This window comes from Zeus faber, assembly GCF_960531495.2.
Source record: "Zeus faber genome assembly, chromosome: 5".
Taxonomy (NCBI): domain Eukaryota; kingdom Metazoa; phylum Chordata; class Actinopteri; order Zeiformes; family Zeidae; genus Zeus; species Zeus faber.
The window spans coordinates 17,031,395-17,046,860 of record NC_137192.1 but is presented as its reverse complement, the minus strand read 5'-3'; the positions used below and the strand labels follow the sequence as shown (position 1 = coordinate 17,046,860).

At 42.8% G+C, this 15,466-nt stretch overlaps 1 protein-coding gene across 1 annotated transcript in view; it reads left to right on the top strand.

The window, feature by feature from the left end:
- Window positions 1-327: 327 nt before the first annotated feature.
- The window catches only part of syn2b (synapsin IIb), a gene marked incomplete at both ends in the record, with an annotated part of 74,553 nt that continues 59,414 nt past the window's right edge, over window positions 328-15,466 (top strand). Inside the window, one exon of the mRNA XM_080000498.1 lies at window positions 328-773. Coding sequence (XP_079856624.1) covers window positions 328-773 — 446 coding nt within the window. The remainder of the gene's footprint in view (window positions 774-15,466) is intronic.

Below are 15,466 nucleotides of genomic sequence, written 5' to 3'. Positions count from 1 at the left end.
CACACACGCTTTGCTGCTTCTCTGTGCTTGGGGAGTCTTCAACAGTGGAGACTGGACCAGAGTGGTGCCAACCTCTTCATCCATTCTCCTGCTCTTCCTTCTATTTGTCCAGGTTGGAAGCGGCTCTCTTATTTCTCGTTTGGAGTGGTTTGCCGTCTGCCACCCATAATCCTTTTCCTTGTCGATTCTGACCTTTAATCATTCACTTCATCTCTTTGACTTTCGTGGTGCTCACCAAGGCCGCCGCCAAAAAACCGCAAGGAAGCCAACCAAACCGTCCAAGAAACCGACCGACCAAACGAACCGCTGCCCGTGTCGACCACAGCCATGAACTTCCTGCGGCGCCGCCTCTCCGACAGCAGCTTCATCTCCAACCTGCCCAATGGCTACATGACGGACCTCCAGAGGTCGGACCCTCCAGCTCCCCCTCCCCCCACGGCTTCCTCCCCTTCCCAACAAGGTTCTACCCCTGCTGCTGCTGCCGCCGTGCCCCCTGCCCAGTCCCCGTCCAAAGCTCCTGCGCCCTCGCAGGTAGCCAGCTCCCCTGTGACCCAGGACCGGCGCCAGCCCCAGCAGGCCCAGCCGGCCCAGCCGACCCAGCAGACTTCCTCCAGTGGCTCCTCTGGCTTCTTCAGCTCCTTCAGCTCCATCACGAATGTGGTCAAGCAGACGGCCGCCTCCGCCGCAGGGTTCGTGGAGCAGTCGGCCCCTTCTCCCTCCCTCTCCAAGAAGTTCAAGATCCTGCTGGTCATCGACGAGCCCCAGCATGAGTGGTGAGTCTCACACTGGAAGTATGTCCTTATGGGGGATCATCAAAATTTGGGTCGTGTGTTGTCCGACTGGGAAATTAAGGCAGTCAATATGATCCCATTAAGAGATTGCCAGCACTGATAATGTTTAAATTGTTGGCGCCAATACATCATTTACGCAATTAACTACAGAGTGATATTTATTTTGATTGATTGCCACAGTTGTTTTCCAATTAGGTTCCAAACAGAGAAAAACTCAAATTTCTAATTCTATTATATTGTAATATCTTTTTTTTTTTAACTTTGCCTTCTGGAGAACTAAGGCTCCTGAAATAGAAACAGCTTAATTTAAATCACACTGTAGACAAGCCGAGACAGGCTGATCCTTAAAGGATCAATTGTCTGCCTTGATTTACGTTTCTGCTTTAACTGCAACTGCAAACATGTGTATCTGATGTGTAAATGTGTGTGTATGTGCCATGTGCATGTGTTTGAGAGAGAGATTGAAAAAGCTTGTCTGTGTCAACATGTGTGTGTGTGTGTGTGTGTGTGTGTGTGTGTGTGTGTGTGTGTGTGTGTGTGTGTGTGTGTGTGTGTGTGTGTGCGTATGCGCGTGTGTGTGTGTGTGTGTCTGTGTGTGCGCGCGCGTGTGTGTGTGTGTGTGTGCGTGTCTGTTTGTTGGCGTGCCTGTGTGTGCATCTCTTTGCAGAGCTGTTAACGCCACATAATCACCTGATATCAATTCCTTTGTCATAGGTGTCAAACGCGAGCGTGTTCCGCTGAATGAAAGGGTGCCATCTAAAAATGGAATTGGAACCTTTGACTCTGCAATAATGCATAGAGAAGCGCCTAAATTTCCGTCGCTGTACTCTCTTTTCTGCAAATCATATTAGAGTATGCCACTGATGCTGCCAGTGTGGTCAAAGATGGATGCGGAGTCTTTCCATTGCTCTGCCATTATCTCTGGCTTCAGGTTTATTTGTATGGGATGGCAGCATCTCAATGATGCGTCGCCTGGCTGCGACACTGTAAGGAATGTCATTAAACCCAGGGAGGGTTGGAGGAGATTGGAGGATGGTCTTTACTTCATCATGATGTCTTCCATTTTAGCACACAACCAAGAAGGAAAATGTGTTGTCACTCACTGACAAATAGATGCAATACAATTTTTGAACAATCTTAGGTCTATGAAGGTATTTTATGTAAATGTTAACAAAGAATATTTATACTCATATGTTTCTTTGCTGTGATATTAATGCAAGGGAGAAATATTTGTAGTCTCTGATTTGTAATAGAGTTTCTGGACTGCCAAATAATAACATAGCACAGCTTTAATCTGTATTTGCACAGGTAATATCACGTTAAAGGTGCAGTGAATAGAATTTATTGAACGGATTTGGCAGAAATGGAATATAATATTCATAAGCATGTTTTAATTAGTGTATAATACCATAAAAATAAGAATCGTTGTGCTGGCGTTACCTGAGAATGAGCCGTTTTTATCTACATAGTGCGTAAGTCTGTGGTCCCTCGCCGGCACCTCGGACTGAGGACAGTCCGCCCTGGTCCAGTCGCATTACTCTGGGTGGGGCCCAGCCCGGGGCCCAGCCCGGGGTCCAGCCCACATACACTCGGCGGTAATAGAAAAAGAACCAATAAAAATAAGAAACGGTAAAAATAATATTTTTATTGTAGATTGTGTATTTATTTAATTTACAGTATTTCATTTTCCAACGTAAATTGAATGAAACAAAAAATCTGCGTGTACTGTCACGATGCGTGCCCTTGCTTTACAAAAGTCAGAACACATTTTTAAATGAGGCCTTGTAGATCTATAAGAGAATAATGAGTGAACGTTCAGCAACTGGATTGCTAATTTCTTGCCTCAAATTTGTTCAGAAACAGATTACGGTGAACTGATAAGGTGAAAAAGGGAAAGTTACGGAGTAAATATAACACGGACATCGGAAGTTGTGCTGAAACCCTGTTGGCTTGCGTCACTTCAGAGTTCCTGCTGGAGCGTCCTTGTATAGTCGTTCTCTTGTTGAAATATTATCCGAGGTTGTGATGCTGCTATTATCTTCTCATTGGATTCCTGCCATAGACTGAGGATTTAGCGATGGAGCAAACTCAAGGGCCTTACAAATCAAATAGATGCTGGTGTGTCTGCGTGGTCGCTCATGAATATTTCTCCAAATGAACTCAGCACAGGCCAATCCCAACCAGCATGTACAACTGAGTGTATTCCGCACTGCTATTGTCCTCTGTCTGTTTTGACTAAATATGACTGTCAGTTTGGTATTATGTAAATTCACTCTCGCCTCCTCCTGACTTTTGAGCAGTTTGGGTTGGAGAGCTGCCATCGATGACACGCTTCCATGCACAATAATGCAGCCTGCATCGAGAAACTGTGCTGACGAACGGATGACATTGCTTTGTGATTACCCGTGTGTTTGTGTTTACCATTTGAGTAATATGCCGATAGTGAATAGAACAATTGATATCAGCTGTAGCCACAATAGTCGATGTCAAATCGGTTGTGATTGATAGTGAACCGTGTATATTTGAAGGTTTTCATTTTACCGGGTATTACAATATTTTCTGCTACTACATGATCCTCAGTCCACTGTTAGGCTCAAGCGATTTGTGCTGTTTTTGTCACTTAATTTGTGAAGAAGCATTTCTGATGCATGTGACGAAGTGGTCAATGAAATGAAAACAATGGCTTCTACTGTATGAGTGAAACCCATTTTCAGCTCACAATAATTCAAGAATGCAACAGGCTTAATCTGTGAGTGTGAGTGTGTGGATGCCTGGTGGTTCATCGCTGTATCATCCTCTCCGTCTCCACCAGTGCTTCCGGGGATTTATTTCTAGATATTACCAAGGGATACGATTTGAACATATTAAAAATTTAGAAATGTGATCGATTTTTTTTTTTTTTGTCCCGATTCATGACATAGTGCTCTACTGTTGTTGCCGTACTAATAGGGATGTCATGTCCGGCGCTGGACGTTGTATTGGGAGTCTAAATGGGGCTGATTCATGCTGCGCTATGGATTTCTTTTTTCTAATTTACGGATGTCGTAACCGTAAAAGTCACATTTTTACCCAGTTCCTGAAGAACCCTCTTGAGTGCTCGGGCATTGCTCTGACCTTTAAGATAATTGTTCGTAAGGTGTCCCTGTGCGAGCGGAGGACAGATACGGTGTAAAGACGAAGAATAATGCCATAATTTTGGATGTTACAGATGTGTTATGCAGCGGGGGTGGTGTCACGATTCATGGATCTCCCGTCATATCATTGTCCAGCTCTCGTTATCCTAAAAGCTCCCCATGAATATTAATGTGTTTTGTTGATTGTTGAGGGGAGATTGGAAAGACATACAGAGGCAAACAGTGCCTCCCTGGAAGCATCAGGGTCAGATGGGCGTTCTGCTAAATGCTATTGATTTTCTACTGAGCAAAAAGTGCAGTCTGATGCTCTCAACGAGGAATGAGAAAATATCAGATTGAAAATTCTCCACATCCATAATGATGCGATTTGATCCGGCTTTCAGGCCGGGGCTGTCAGGAGTGCGTGCTGAATAATTAAGCCCCCCGAAAAAACAGACTCATTAATTATGTGCATCACCTACGTCCTACCTGGGACCTTTTGAAGTCACTGAGAAATATCGACCTCACCAGCATTAGCTTTCACAAACGGATGCTAGAGTTTCTCCGTGGCTGGACCCTCCTGTCCTGTCTGCAGGTGACCTCATACCCATGAATGGAGCTGCAGCGTGAAACACATGATGACGTTACCTCGCCCCTCAGTAAACATTTTCAAGCCCCTCCAGCAAATCTGCTTTCCCCTTTGACTTTTCTCGAAAGGAAAAATGGGGTTGTAGTTGTTAATCTTCAGGCTTTATCAACCAATGGCAACCAGTGACGAATGAGGCCAGTTATCACCATCGCAACCATTTAGCGCGAAGCATCAACGATGGTGAGTGAAAATGAACACACACTGAAATATTTGAGGAGGGTTTTTCTGGGTGGAGCCGACGCTGTACAGAGGCTGCAGTTGTTCAGTTGCAAAGTGGAAGCTGAACAATTTTGAAGAAATTTCACGGTGAGTGGCCGTTTGGATAATCATGTCCATTTTTGCAAGAGCTCCAAATTTGAACCGTTCAAGCTAAAAACTGTTATTTGTCAAAATATATGACGCTGACTGTAGAATGGCAGCAGGGAGTGCGATGGGGGGGGGGGGGGGGGGATGGGGGGGGTGTTCCTGAAGTATCTGAAAACTGAAAGAATTTCAGCAACTTTATTGATAATGCTTTACAGGGATTATAAAATATAAGATAATATAATATAAGACATGTTAGTGAGGTACTCCTTTGCAGAGAATAATCAGAAAGAGGGAAATTATTTCTGGGTTGTGATCCATGTACTGTAGTCTAAATACAAACACAGATTTTTGGCTGATTGATAGACGGACTGGAAATGATAGACTTGGTGACAACATTGGCTGTTTCCACTTGACTATTAAATCCAGCCAAGTAGAATAAACGTTCCTATTTCCTATTCCCCACATGCAGCAATGTTTACAGTAGGTGGCTGCACTGAATCATACAAACTAGACATCTTTTCCTACTTTTTTTCTCAACCTCTAGCCTTTATTTCCTGTGCCAAGCGTCTTTTCCTTCAACCATATATCAGCATTAAAGTAATGGATGATGTGTATTATTGGAACTTGCCTTTGTGTGTGTGTGTGTGTGTGTGTGTGTGTGTGTGTGTGTGTGTGTGTGTGTGTGTGTGTGTGTGTGTGTGTGTGTGTGTGTGTGTGTGTGTGTGTGTGTGTGTGTGTGTGTGTGTGTGTGTGTGTGTTTGTCTGTGTGTGTGTCTGTGTGTGTGTAAGCCCCATTCCAATGTCCATGTGTGTACTCATATCTCGAGTGTAAATAAATAACGAGCACAAACTTTTTTATTCTCCAGCTCGCCGTGCCGATGGTGTTGCTCCACACATTGTGAATGTTTCCCTGCTTTTAGAATCGCTCCAGATGCATCATTTGACACCTGAACACAACATAATGATGTTCTCAATCCCTCACCAAATTGTGCTACTTCTCACATTTCCACTCTGAAAAGACAGTTTGTGTGTGTGTGCGTGCGTGCGCGTGTGTTTCCCTCAAACCCTGGAAAAACAACAGGGGGGTGAAAAAACGGCTCCTCTGAGGTTAGATTTCAGCATGATTACATCAGATTTATAACCTGATATTGAACGCTGCAGATGATGCATTATTAGGTTTTAACTCCACCTTGCAACGGCATTGCGTCAACAAAGCCTGACTTCGATTTTTGCTGTTTGTTTGTTGGCAATAAAAACCAAAACGTGAAATTAGCGTGCATGGAACGTGACATGTGACCTGCCCTTTAGCTTCGGTGGCGATGCAGCCGTCAGTGAGTCCATGTGCACAGCTCGGGCCTAATCGCTGCCTGTTACATAAGCAACACAGAAAAGGCGCGTATTTTATTCCTGTTTACCTCTGCAGCCAACATCTCGCTTTCAGAGCTCCCGAATTTTATCTGTGCACTCTTCTAAGGAATAGTGAGGATGGAAAAGCTGTTCTATACGTGCATAATATATACTATGTGTTTGTTTTGGTGGAAAATGACGATGTGTGTCTGGATGCATTTGTGTGTTGTGTTATGTAACAGATGGGAGCCCATTGAGATGTGGGAGAGGAGAGACAGCTCTTTGGGAACCGTCAAGGTGATCGCCACACTGTGGAAGGAAAGGGGGATAAAAGAGGCAATAAAAGGGCAAAATAACTGCAGAGGTCTTTTCTTGTTCAGTGCAGCTCAGGGCTCCTTTCCATCCTGTCCACCGTCTGCTGCCCTTGCTGTGCATCCATCCATCCCTTTGTTTGTTTGCTGCTCTTATCGTTTCCTCCTTTCCCTCACCGTCCCTCGGTGTCTCTCGCTCACCGTCTGCCTCTCTCTTTCTGCTGGTATCTCATTGGTCTCTGCCTCCTGTGTGTGTGTGTGTGTGTGTGTGTGTGTGTGTGTGTGTGTGTGTGTGTGTGTGTGTGTGTGTGTGTGTGTGTGTGTGTGTGTGTGTGTGTGTGTGTGCGTGCGTGCGCGCGTGTGTGCGTGCGTTTGGCTCCAGAGAAAGCGCCCCGGGGTCCCTGATGTGATGAAGTAATGAGAGGAGACGCGGTGATTCAGCTGTTTCACCCCAAGGGCCACATCTGCTCCCTCTCTCGCGCTCCCTCCCCTCCTCCTCCCGTCTTCCTTCCATTGTCATTTGCATTTATTTACCAAGATGCTCGTTAATGAGTTCAACCAACATATTAAGTTGGTTTTGTAAAAGACCTCGGCCGTTTCATTATTTCATAGAGAGATATTGTAGTTATTCCGACGGACGCTGTTCAGCTGTTCGGCTTCAACATGAGGTGCTGTGTCTTAAACCGGACCAATTATCTATGTGTGTGCAGTTGAATGATTTTGGTGGCAGTTTTGGACAGTTAAGCCATCATGATATTTTAGTTGACAATTAATTGTCACATAAATAACTGTGATTGACTTAGACTTGTAATAACACATGACTACCTATCGCAGAGGAGCCATTTAACTTTGGAGCATCAAAAACAATGTGGGTAGACAGTTCACTTTCTGATGGAAACGCAGCTGATTTATATTTTATTCATCGTGACATTGCTGACATCGGTATGAGATTAGCCTTTAATTTGAATGGAAACATATGATTGTGGAGTCTGAACGATTTTACGAAAAAATTGCGATCTGCTCAAATAATTTGGGTGTTTATAATAGTTGTGACAGCTCTAATTCAGACACCGGGAGTGGCAGCCAACCCCGCTCGGGCAGGCAAAACGCCTTTCAGGGATTAAAATCCAGCCTCGAGCCCGTTCATATGGACCTAGTATATGCAACAAAAAATGTAAATACCATCCACCCTAGCAACGCTCCCCTAATGAGCACGACGGGTGATTGATGGTCGGGTGTATTGGGTTAAAAAAAAGGTTCTGTTCTAATGTTCTGCATTAGCAGCCAGCGGGGACAGGGGGGAAGGGGGGGGGGCAGGTGGAGGGGTGGAGGCTTGTATATCTCAATCTGTATCACTGACAGACGAATGGGTCTGTTTCTTTTCAGGTACGGGTTCTCCTCGCGGAGGCATTATTCAATCAAAGCGGCCTGTATCGTAGCACTCGTGACCTAGCCAATTAGTTATAGCAGACAATAGATTTTTTTTTCCCTAACCAAAGGTTCCAAAGGTAAAGTCTTGCCCTCCCACACATTAAATAAGCAGCGTTATGTAAGTTCATATTATTATAAAAGACCATATTTTTCCACTTTTTCACTTTAACCAGTAGCTTATGTGTCACTTTGCTCTTCATTCCAGGGTCAGTTTTTTGCTCTTTGTTCCGTTGCTTTTGCAAATTAGGTCTCAAAAACATACTTCTGACTAAGTATGAAGCTGCTAAATAAAGACTTCAGTTAAGAAAACTCAACGGTCAAAATCTCTTGAACCACAGATGGATTATAGATGAATGGAAGTCAATTGAGAAAATCTTGTGAGGGAGTAGATATCGTTATATGAAAGTTATAAACATAAATTCATAATGAGCATATCTTCTACAAAGTTACATTTTGCCTTACGAAGGAGGTTTAATTAATTTCGTCACTTTTTTGACTGTTGAGTAAGCCTAAAAATAATAGCTTTGATACCACAAGTCACAGGGAGCTGAATACACAGATACAGTGGCAAACCATAAAGAAAATGCCAAAGCATGCTGAGTGATGTTTGTTTTGGATGGAGGTTTGACCCTTGCATGGTTGTTTGTCGCTAGTGTCGAACAGTCTTAAGAAACAGGAAACATTACTTAATACAGAGGGCAGAAAAACACCTTTATGTGTACGGCAGTGGGAGTGTCAGGTACCCACCACTCCTCATCTCAGCCCTAGCATTTGGTTAAATTTATATTTTTCCTCACAACAAACAGATAGTGGATTTGTTTAATTCCAATAAAACAAGAGCTAATATGTGACTTGACTTATTAGTTATTCATACACACCTAATCAGCACACTAAATGCTATTAATTATACGGTGGCTTGTCTCCGCTCCCCTGAGATGTGAACTATATTGAAGCCTGGCGGCTTTCTTTTAGAGATGACATGTGTAAGGCCGTAGCTTTTCGGTGTCTACAGCCTTTGAACATAGACGGAGTGTTGCGCTGACTGACTCAGGACAGATGTGAACCCATACGCACGACACAAAAATGATCAGATAAAAGTCAAAGTTCACAAGGTTTATGCCGAAAAAAAAGGCAGGGGTCAAAACCAGGGGGTCAGTCAGAGAAGGGAAATGTATCTGGCAGGGAACAAGCAGAGAATCAGAGTCCAGGGAACAAGCAGAGAATCAGGGTCCAGGCAATCAGGCAGAGAATCGGGGTCCAGAAAATCAGGCGGGGAATCAGGGTCCAGGGAACAGGCAGAGGTTCGGATGAAAGGTACAGGAATCAGATAGTAGTGCAAGAAAGCTCAGCGTAATGCAAGAGAAAATCTGGTAGAGAACAAAGGTAAGTGGACTGGTATTTATACTGAGGGACTAATGAGGGAATGAGCTGCAGGCGTAGGAAACCAGGTGACGCGAAGAAAGTGAAAAGCAAAAGGGAGTGGGCAGATATATGAGCGCATACAAATGCACACTGGCAACCATAAAGTTAAAGTCTGTTAAAAGTGAAATATCAATGTCCTTACCTAGTGTCCTTACCTAGTGTAGAAGTAAACACCTTTTTTTGAGTCCCTCGCAAAACTGAAAACTCACATCTAACGTCGCACGTCATGTGTCATGTCATGACTGCTCAAAAATGAATTTATTACAAAACCAAACATAATAGAATTCAGATTTATTTCTTACAACCATTTCATTTTATTGCATTACTTAAAATATATATATATATATACAAGAAATATTTGAATGGATGCATTTTAAACTCAATGTACTGACATATTTCAACTACCTCCTTTGAACGATATACTGTATACAGTGGCAAAGAAAAAAACAGAATACAGCATGTAACCGGGGAAACACAGATAAGTTCAAGTTCAAGTTCAAGAGATTATTTGTCACATACATATACATACGTTCATTTGCCTCTTGAATATTTAAAGGAAATGCATTGATCTGCAAAATATTTTGGAATATACAATATGACTGCAGGCAGGAGGTGTCCCTGCTCGGGGCTGTAAAGTAATTGATAAATGCAGGTATAGTTTGGCCCTGGGAGGCCGCCTCAACACGGACTACATGATGACCAGTGCTGCGATGAGGCAAACAAAATGATATAATATTTATATGAATTTCAAGTACACAGGTAAAGGCTATTTGGGGGTTGTGAATTTAATAAAACATTTTATTCCACCCATATGTGCTTCAGATTTGAGCATTAAGCAACACTTAGCGCGAACACAAATTTTACATTTCAGCTTGCTTTTAAAGTGTTGCTCTGGAAATTTGCTAAGAAATGTGCTATAAAATACAGTATGTGTACAGTATAGTCTGAATTGTGAAAGTAGATATATAATGGGGTGGTGATTAGTTTTACAGGACCTTTTTTCTCAAGTTCTCTTAGCCTCATAACTTACGGCATCGAGTATGGAGGATGTGTGAAGAAAATACACATTATTACCCTTCTTCAAAGTTGTTGTGTTTTTAAATGCCAACACTGGATCACTAACTCAAATTGATTTCGTAATTAACTAATTCAACATTCTCATCTTAATTTTGAATGATGTTATTTCTAAAAAGCACTCTTGAAACCTTTTAGAAAACAGGTTTATATACAAATAGAAATAACTACATAAAGATTAAAAAAAAACTAATATAAATAAAAGTGTGTTTTTTCATTTGTTGTAGTTTGTGTTTTCGATAATACTGGATAGTTGGGAAATATGCTTTGTGTGGTAAATATGGTAAATGTATTTGCCCTTCCTGAATTCCATTGTCGATGTAATGGCTGGACTTCTTAGCATGCTGTGTGGCTTCGGAGGCATTCGAACGCCTTAGAGGGCCGTGAATACGATAATTAGAATCCCAACCTGGGATTAATGATCTCCTGTTGCTATGGTGATATTTGTGGCGGGATGCCATTTAAAGTTGTGGGATGATAATAAGCAGTTTCGTGCTTTTAACCACGTTTGTCGATTAATATAAGAAACGCGCCACCGTCTGTGAGACACACACACAGCTACATAACTCTACTAATCTCTCTCTTTCTCCGTCTTTCCCTTTCGTTTGTTTCTGTTCTGCTCTTTCTTTCTCTGGCAACGATGCAGATACACATATACATACAGGTAAATATAAACACACACACAGACACACACACTGAGCTGCACACCTGCAATGAGCTCGCCTACTCACCCTGAGTTGGACTGATTAGTTATTTCTACAAAATGAGATTTGTGGATTTGATGATCATTTCTGTAAATGCTTCCTCCGGCTTAGATGGCATCCAATAATAATAAAAAAAAAAATGTCAGCATGAAAGCCTACATAAGAAGAAGAATCGTGACAAACTATTTCTCCTGCAGTTGCAGAATGCTGGTAAAAGAACATGATACTTGGCTTCGATTTTGATCAACTGTCCCCCTGAATGTGAAAAAAATGAGCTTTGGTGGTGACTCACCAGTGACTGCTGCTGGTGTAAAACAAATCCTCCCAAATGCACCAAAGATTTTGACAACAATGTCCAACCATCGTTCACCACCAGTTATGTTTCATTTTTGTCTATCTCTGGGCTATGCACTTCATACTGTATATCTATACCAACCCGGGCTCACGCTTTTTCGTGCTCATAGTCACGAAAATGTATCGATCGATTGTTCGAAATTTTTCGTGCTACACATAATATCGCCCGAAATTAACCCTAGTAACACAAGCATGTGGTTTTTCACACATACATTTGTTTCATTTTCAGATTTTTAATAATACTACTAAAAATAAAACTACTTTATCCATGAGGCAATTGCATCAAGATGCATAATAACATGGTGCAGGACTGTGGTTTTTGTGGTTTCTGGAATTAGGGTTACGGTTAAGGTTTGAAACATTTATAAATAATTGTGTAAATATAACACAGATTCTATGGTAATTCATTTTTTTCTGCCTGTAGAAGCAGTCCTTTCAATACATCCATGGTCCCCTTCATTTTGAGACCGGGTTGCTCTAGACATAGTTCATTAAGGACACACACACACACACACACACACACACACACACACACACACACACACACACACACACACACACACACACGCCCGCGCGCACAGACACACATACACACTAGTAGAGGAAAACAGACTTAAATATGGTCCTCTTTGTTGCCATAGAAACACAATGTGATCATCTTACCTACATATAAACTCTTTATATTTAATCCCCAAGAGCCACAAACTAACTTCAGATGAGAAATAACGAATATTTATACACATATCTTCACAAGTTAACTAGTGAGTCCAATATGGGCAAGTACATGGCACTTACTCTACAGTAGAAGTTTCGGTATTGTGGCATTACTATAAAAAGCATACAGTGGTAACATTCGTCAAAGAGTGTCATACAATGATAAAAGCAGTCCATAATGAAAGTCGTAATAAGGGTAGTAGTACTAATACTGCTGTGTTTTTTTTTTTTAATGGGACTGGGGAGTGTCAATAGGTTAAGCAATATATTCCCACCGGGCCCACTGTAAGAACCTTTGCATAACCATTACAGCAAACACCACATCGCAGTGTTATTAGTTGAAACGCTTTCCCATCGTCAGTTTTCTCTCCTAATTCCCTGCATTAATTCTTATATTTTCATATTAGAAGTGTGTGGGTTTTTGTTTGTTTGTTTGTTTGTTTGTTTGTTTGTTTGTTTGTTTGTTTGTTTGTTTGTTCGTTTGTTTGTTTGTTTTTCTTGTCAGCTGGAGGAGGAGGAGGAGGAGGAGGAGGAGGAGGAGGAAGTGCGGACTGGCTGGGTTTGTGGTCCATTAGTCAATTTCAACCATTGTTAGCTGTGGAGGTGGAGCTGGCTAGCAGGGAGCCGGGGGACATCTGCCAAGGGGGGAGAGAGAGAGAGAGAAATGGAGGGATAGGAACGGAAGCGAGGAGGTGAGGAAGGAGAATAAGCTGAGCAGAGCTGCAGATTGTCAGTTCTTACGCTTTGCAGCCGCAACCATCATCATCTGATACGGGCGGAGCTGTTTCAGCTGGGGCTCAGTGCCGTTTAGCCTTTATCCCCTCTCTCTCTCTCTCTCTCCCTTTTTCTTTCTATCTACTGCATTTCGTGATCTATACATAGTTCATTTAGGACACGCACACACACACACACACACGCACGCACGCACGCACGCACGCACCACTCACCATGACCATACACAGACGTTTTTCTCCTATAATGAGAGTGGCAAATCTTCACAGGATCAGATAGATCTCACTGGCCAGTTGGGTGTGTTTCTCGCTGTTGACTCCTGATGCTGCCTGCACACATGTTGTTCTGTTCCCGCATTTCATTACTAAAAAAAACACCCAATAAAACCGGTCCTTTGGTGGCGCGAGCAGGGGGGTTCTTCGCTGCGGTCCCCACGGTGCGGTCCCCACGGTGCGGTCCCCACGGTGCGGTCCCCACGGTGCGGCCCCCACGGTGCGGTCCTCACGCTCACAACATTTCACGGTCCCCCATGCAGAAAAAAGTCAATAAATTCTGCTTTTGGAGTCTGAGTGGAATATTAAATGTTCGATTGATACACGGATATTCCTGTGTATTTATGTGCCAGCGTCCGGAACTTCAACGCACGTCGCATCGCGATGGTAAAGGGGCCAAAATGAGCGGGTTGACCCGGGTGTCCTGTTCACATCAGAGCCGATTGGAGGTTGAGCAGATTAAAATCCAGGTCTCAGTATAGGGTTAAATGACCATGCAAAAGACCCCGGTACCGAGACCAGGGTTTTTCCTTTCCCAATGGTGACCAATGGCAATTGTTAGCGGTGTTACCAGGTTTTTGGTGCAGTGGGAAAGGGGCATTATACACAGGATCAAGTGTTGAATGCTGTTGAGCTGATAATAAGGGACCTATACATAATCCCATTGGAGCTCAAAAACTTGACACATTTGTCCCTACATTTTAAGAAAGACCCTCAAACTGTGCCGTCGTAAATCTCCAAATGGCTTTGTTGGCTCCCAAACTGCGACAGCCACTATGAGTGCCAGTTCCAGTGGGCACCTGCTTCCACCAATATTTTTTGCTGAATTACCCTCTTGAAAGCATCACAGTGAGTTCTGGCGTCCCAGAACCACCCCACTCAGCTTTCCACTACTCCATGTTTACATATATACGCACAATGCTGATCCTTGCTCAGTCTCTCAATCCCTAATTACCACCACCAATACCGTAAGAGCCTAATATTGATTATTATGATGGAAAATCAATATCGATGATAAATCATTTTGATCAGATAGGCCCATATTCAATCCAAAGGTGCATGTTGTTGTATTAATCTAGTAAAATTATTAATTCAAAAGCACCGGGGCTCATTGCACTTGATGACTACATTTCCATAACTGCTGCTGTACTGTTTCACGTAAGACCGCAAATTAGCCAAATGTATTATGCTCTTTCTTGTTCTGTTGTTGTTCCTTGTTGTTGCCATGGTTTTGCTGCAGCAGACAGAGCAAATAAATGAACAAGAATAAAGATTCCAGTCTTCCCCAGTGCTCTCTACTTCAACCCACTGGGGTTTAAAAAAGTGTAATTTACAATGAATCAATGAATCAAACAAACAAACAAACTTCCCATTTCATGCATTATGATGCAATGGATTGTGCTTTTCATAAAATAAGAAACAAAAATAAATCAAATAGATAAAAAAAAAAAAGACTTCAATATTGTTATTGTTATATATTTTTATAATATTAATATTAATATTAATATTAATAATAAATAAAGCTGCAGGCAGCAATGCACCAGGTCCGGGTTAGTCGCATTAGTTACAAAACATCAGTTCCTGCCGTCTCCCATCTTGACCTGGCACAGCTCCTGCCTGAAGCAACCGGTACACACCAATGGAGTCTAAAATGCAGCGCAGCGTCCCATGCGAAAGCCCCCCCTCCCCAGAGCCCCATCCTGCACATATATAACAAATTGGATGATGATGTCACAATGTGCCCCGCTCCACCAGCCCCGTCCTCCTGCTCTGCCAACCCCGGTCCCTTCGCTCAGCTACTTCCGGTACGTTGGTTGCGCTTCCTTCAAAAAAACAAATTCCAGCTCCAAATATAGATGTGGATCAAACTTGGACCACAAAATGTCTGGACTGCCCCGAATACAATGACCATTCATTCGTGTCCGTGGGTTTGGTGGTTTATGTGCGCCGTGACACTTTCAGCTGGAGAATGGATGAAGAATAAGTTTGTGTGTTAAATTCCCTTTATAAACTTCCCAAGGACGACAAGGACGGGGTGCAGTTGTTTTCTCTCCACATACAGTATCTGATTAGCGAGCAGCCACTGCGTGTCCCCTTCCAAAGTGAAGGATGTGAATTCACAATTAGATTGAACTTTACTTTATTGTCATTGTACAAAGTACAAGTACTGTGACAACAAAATGCAATTCAGCATCTAACCAGAAGTGCAAAAAAGTAGTAAGGTGTACAGTGTATACATTTGTACA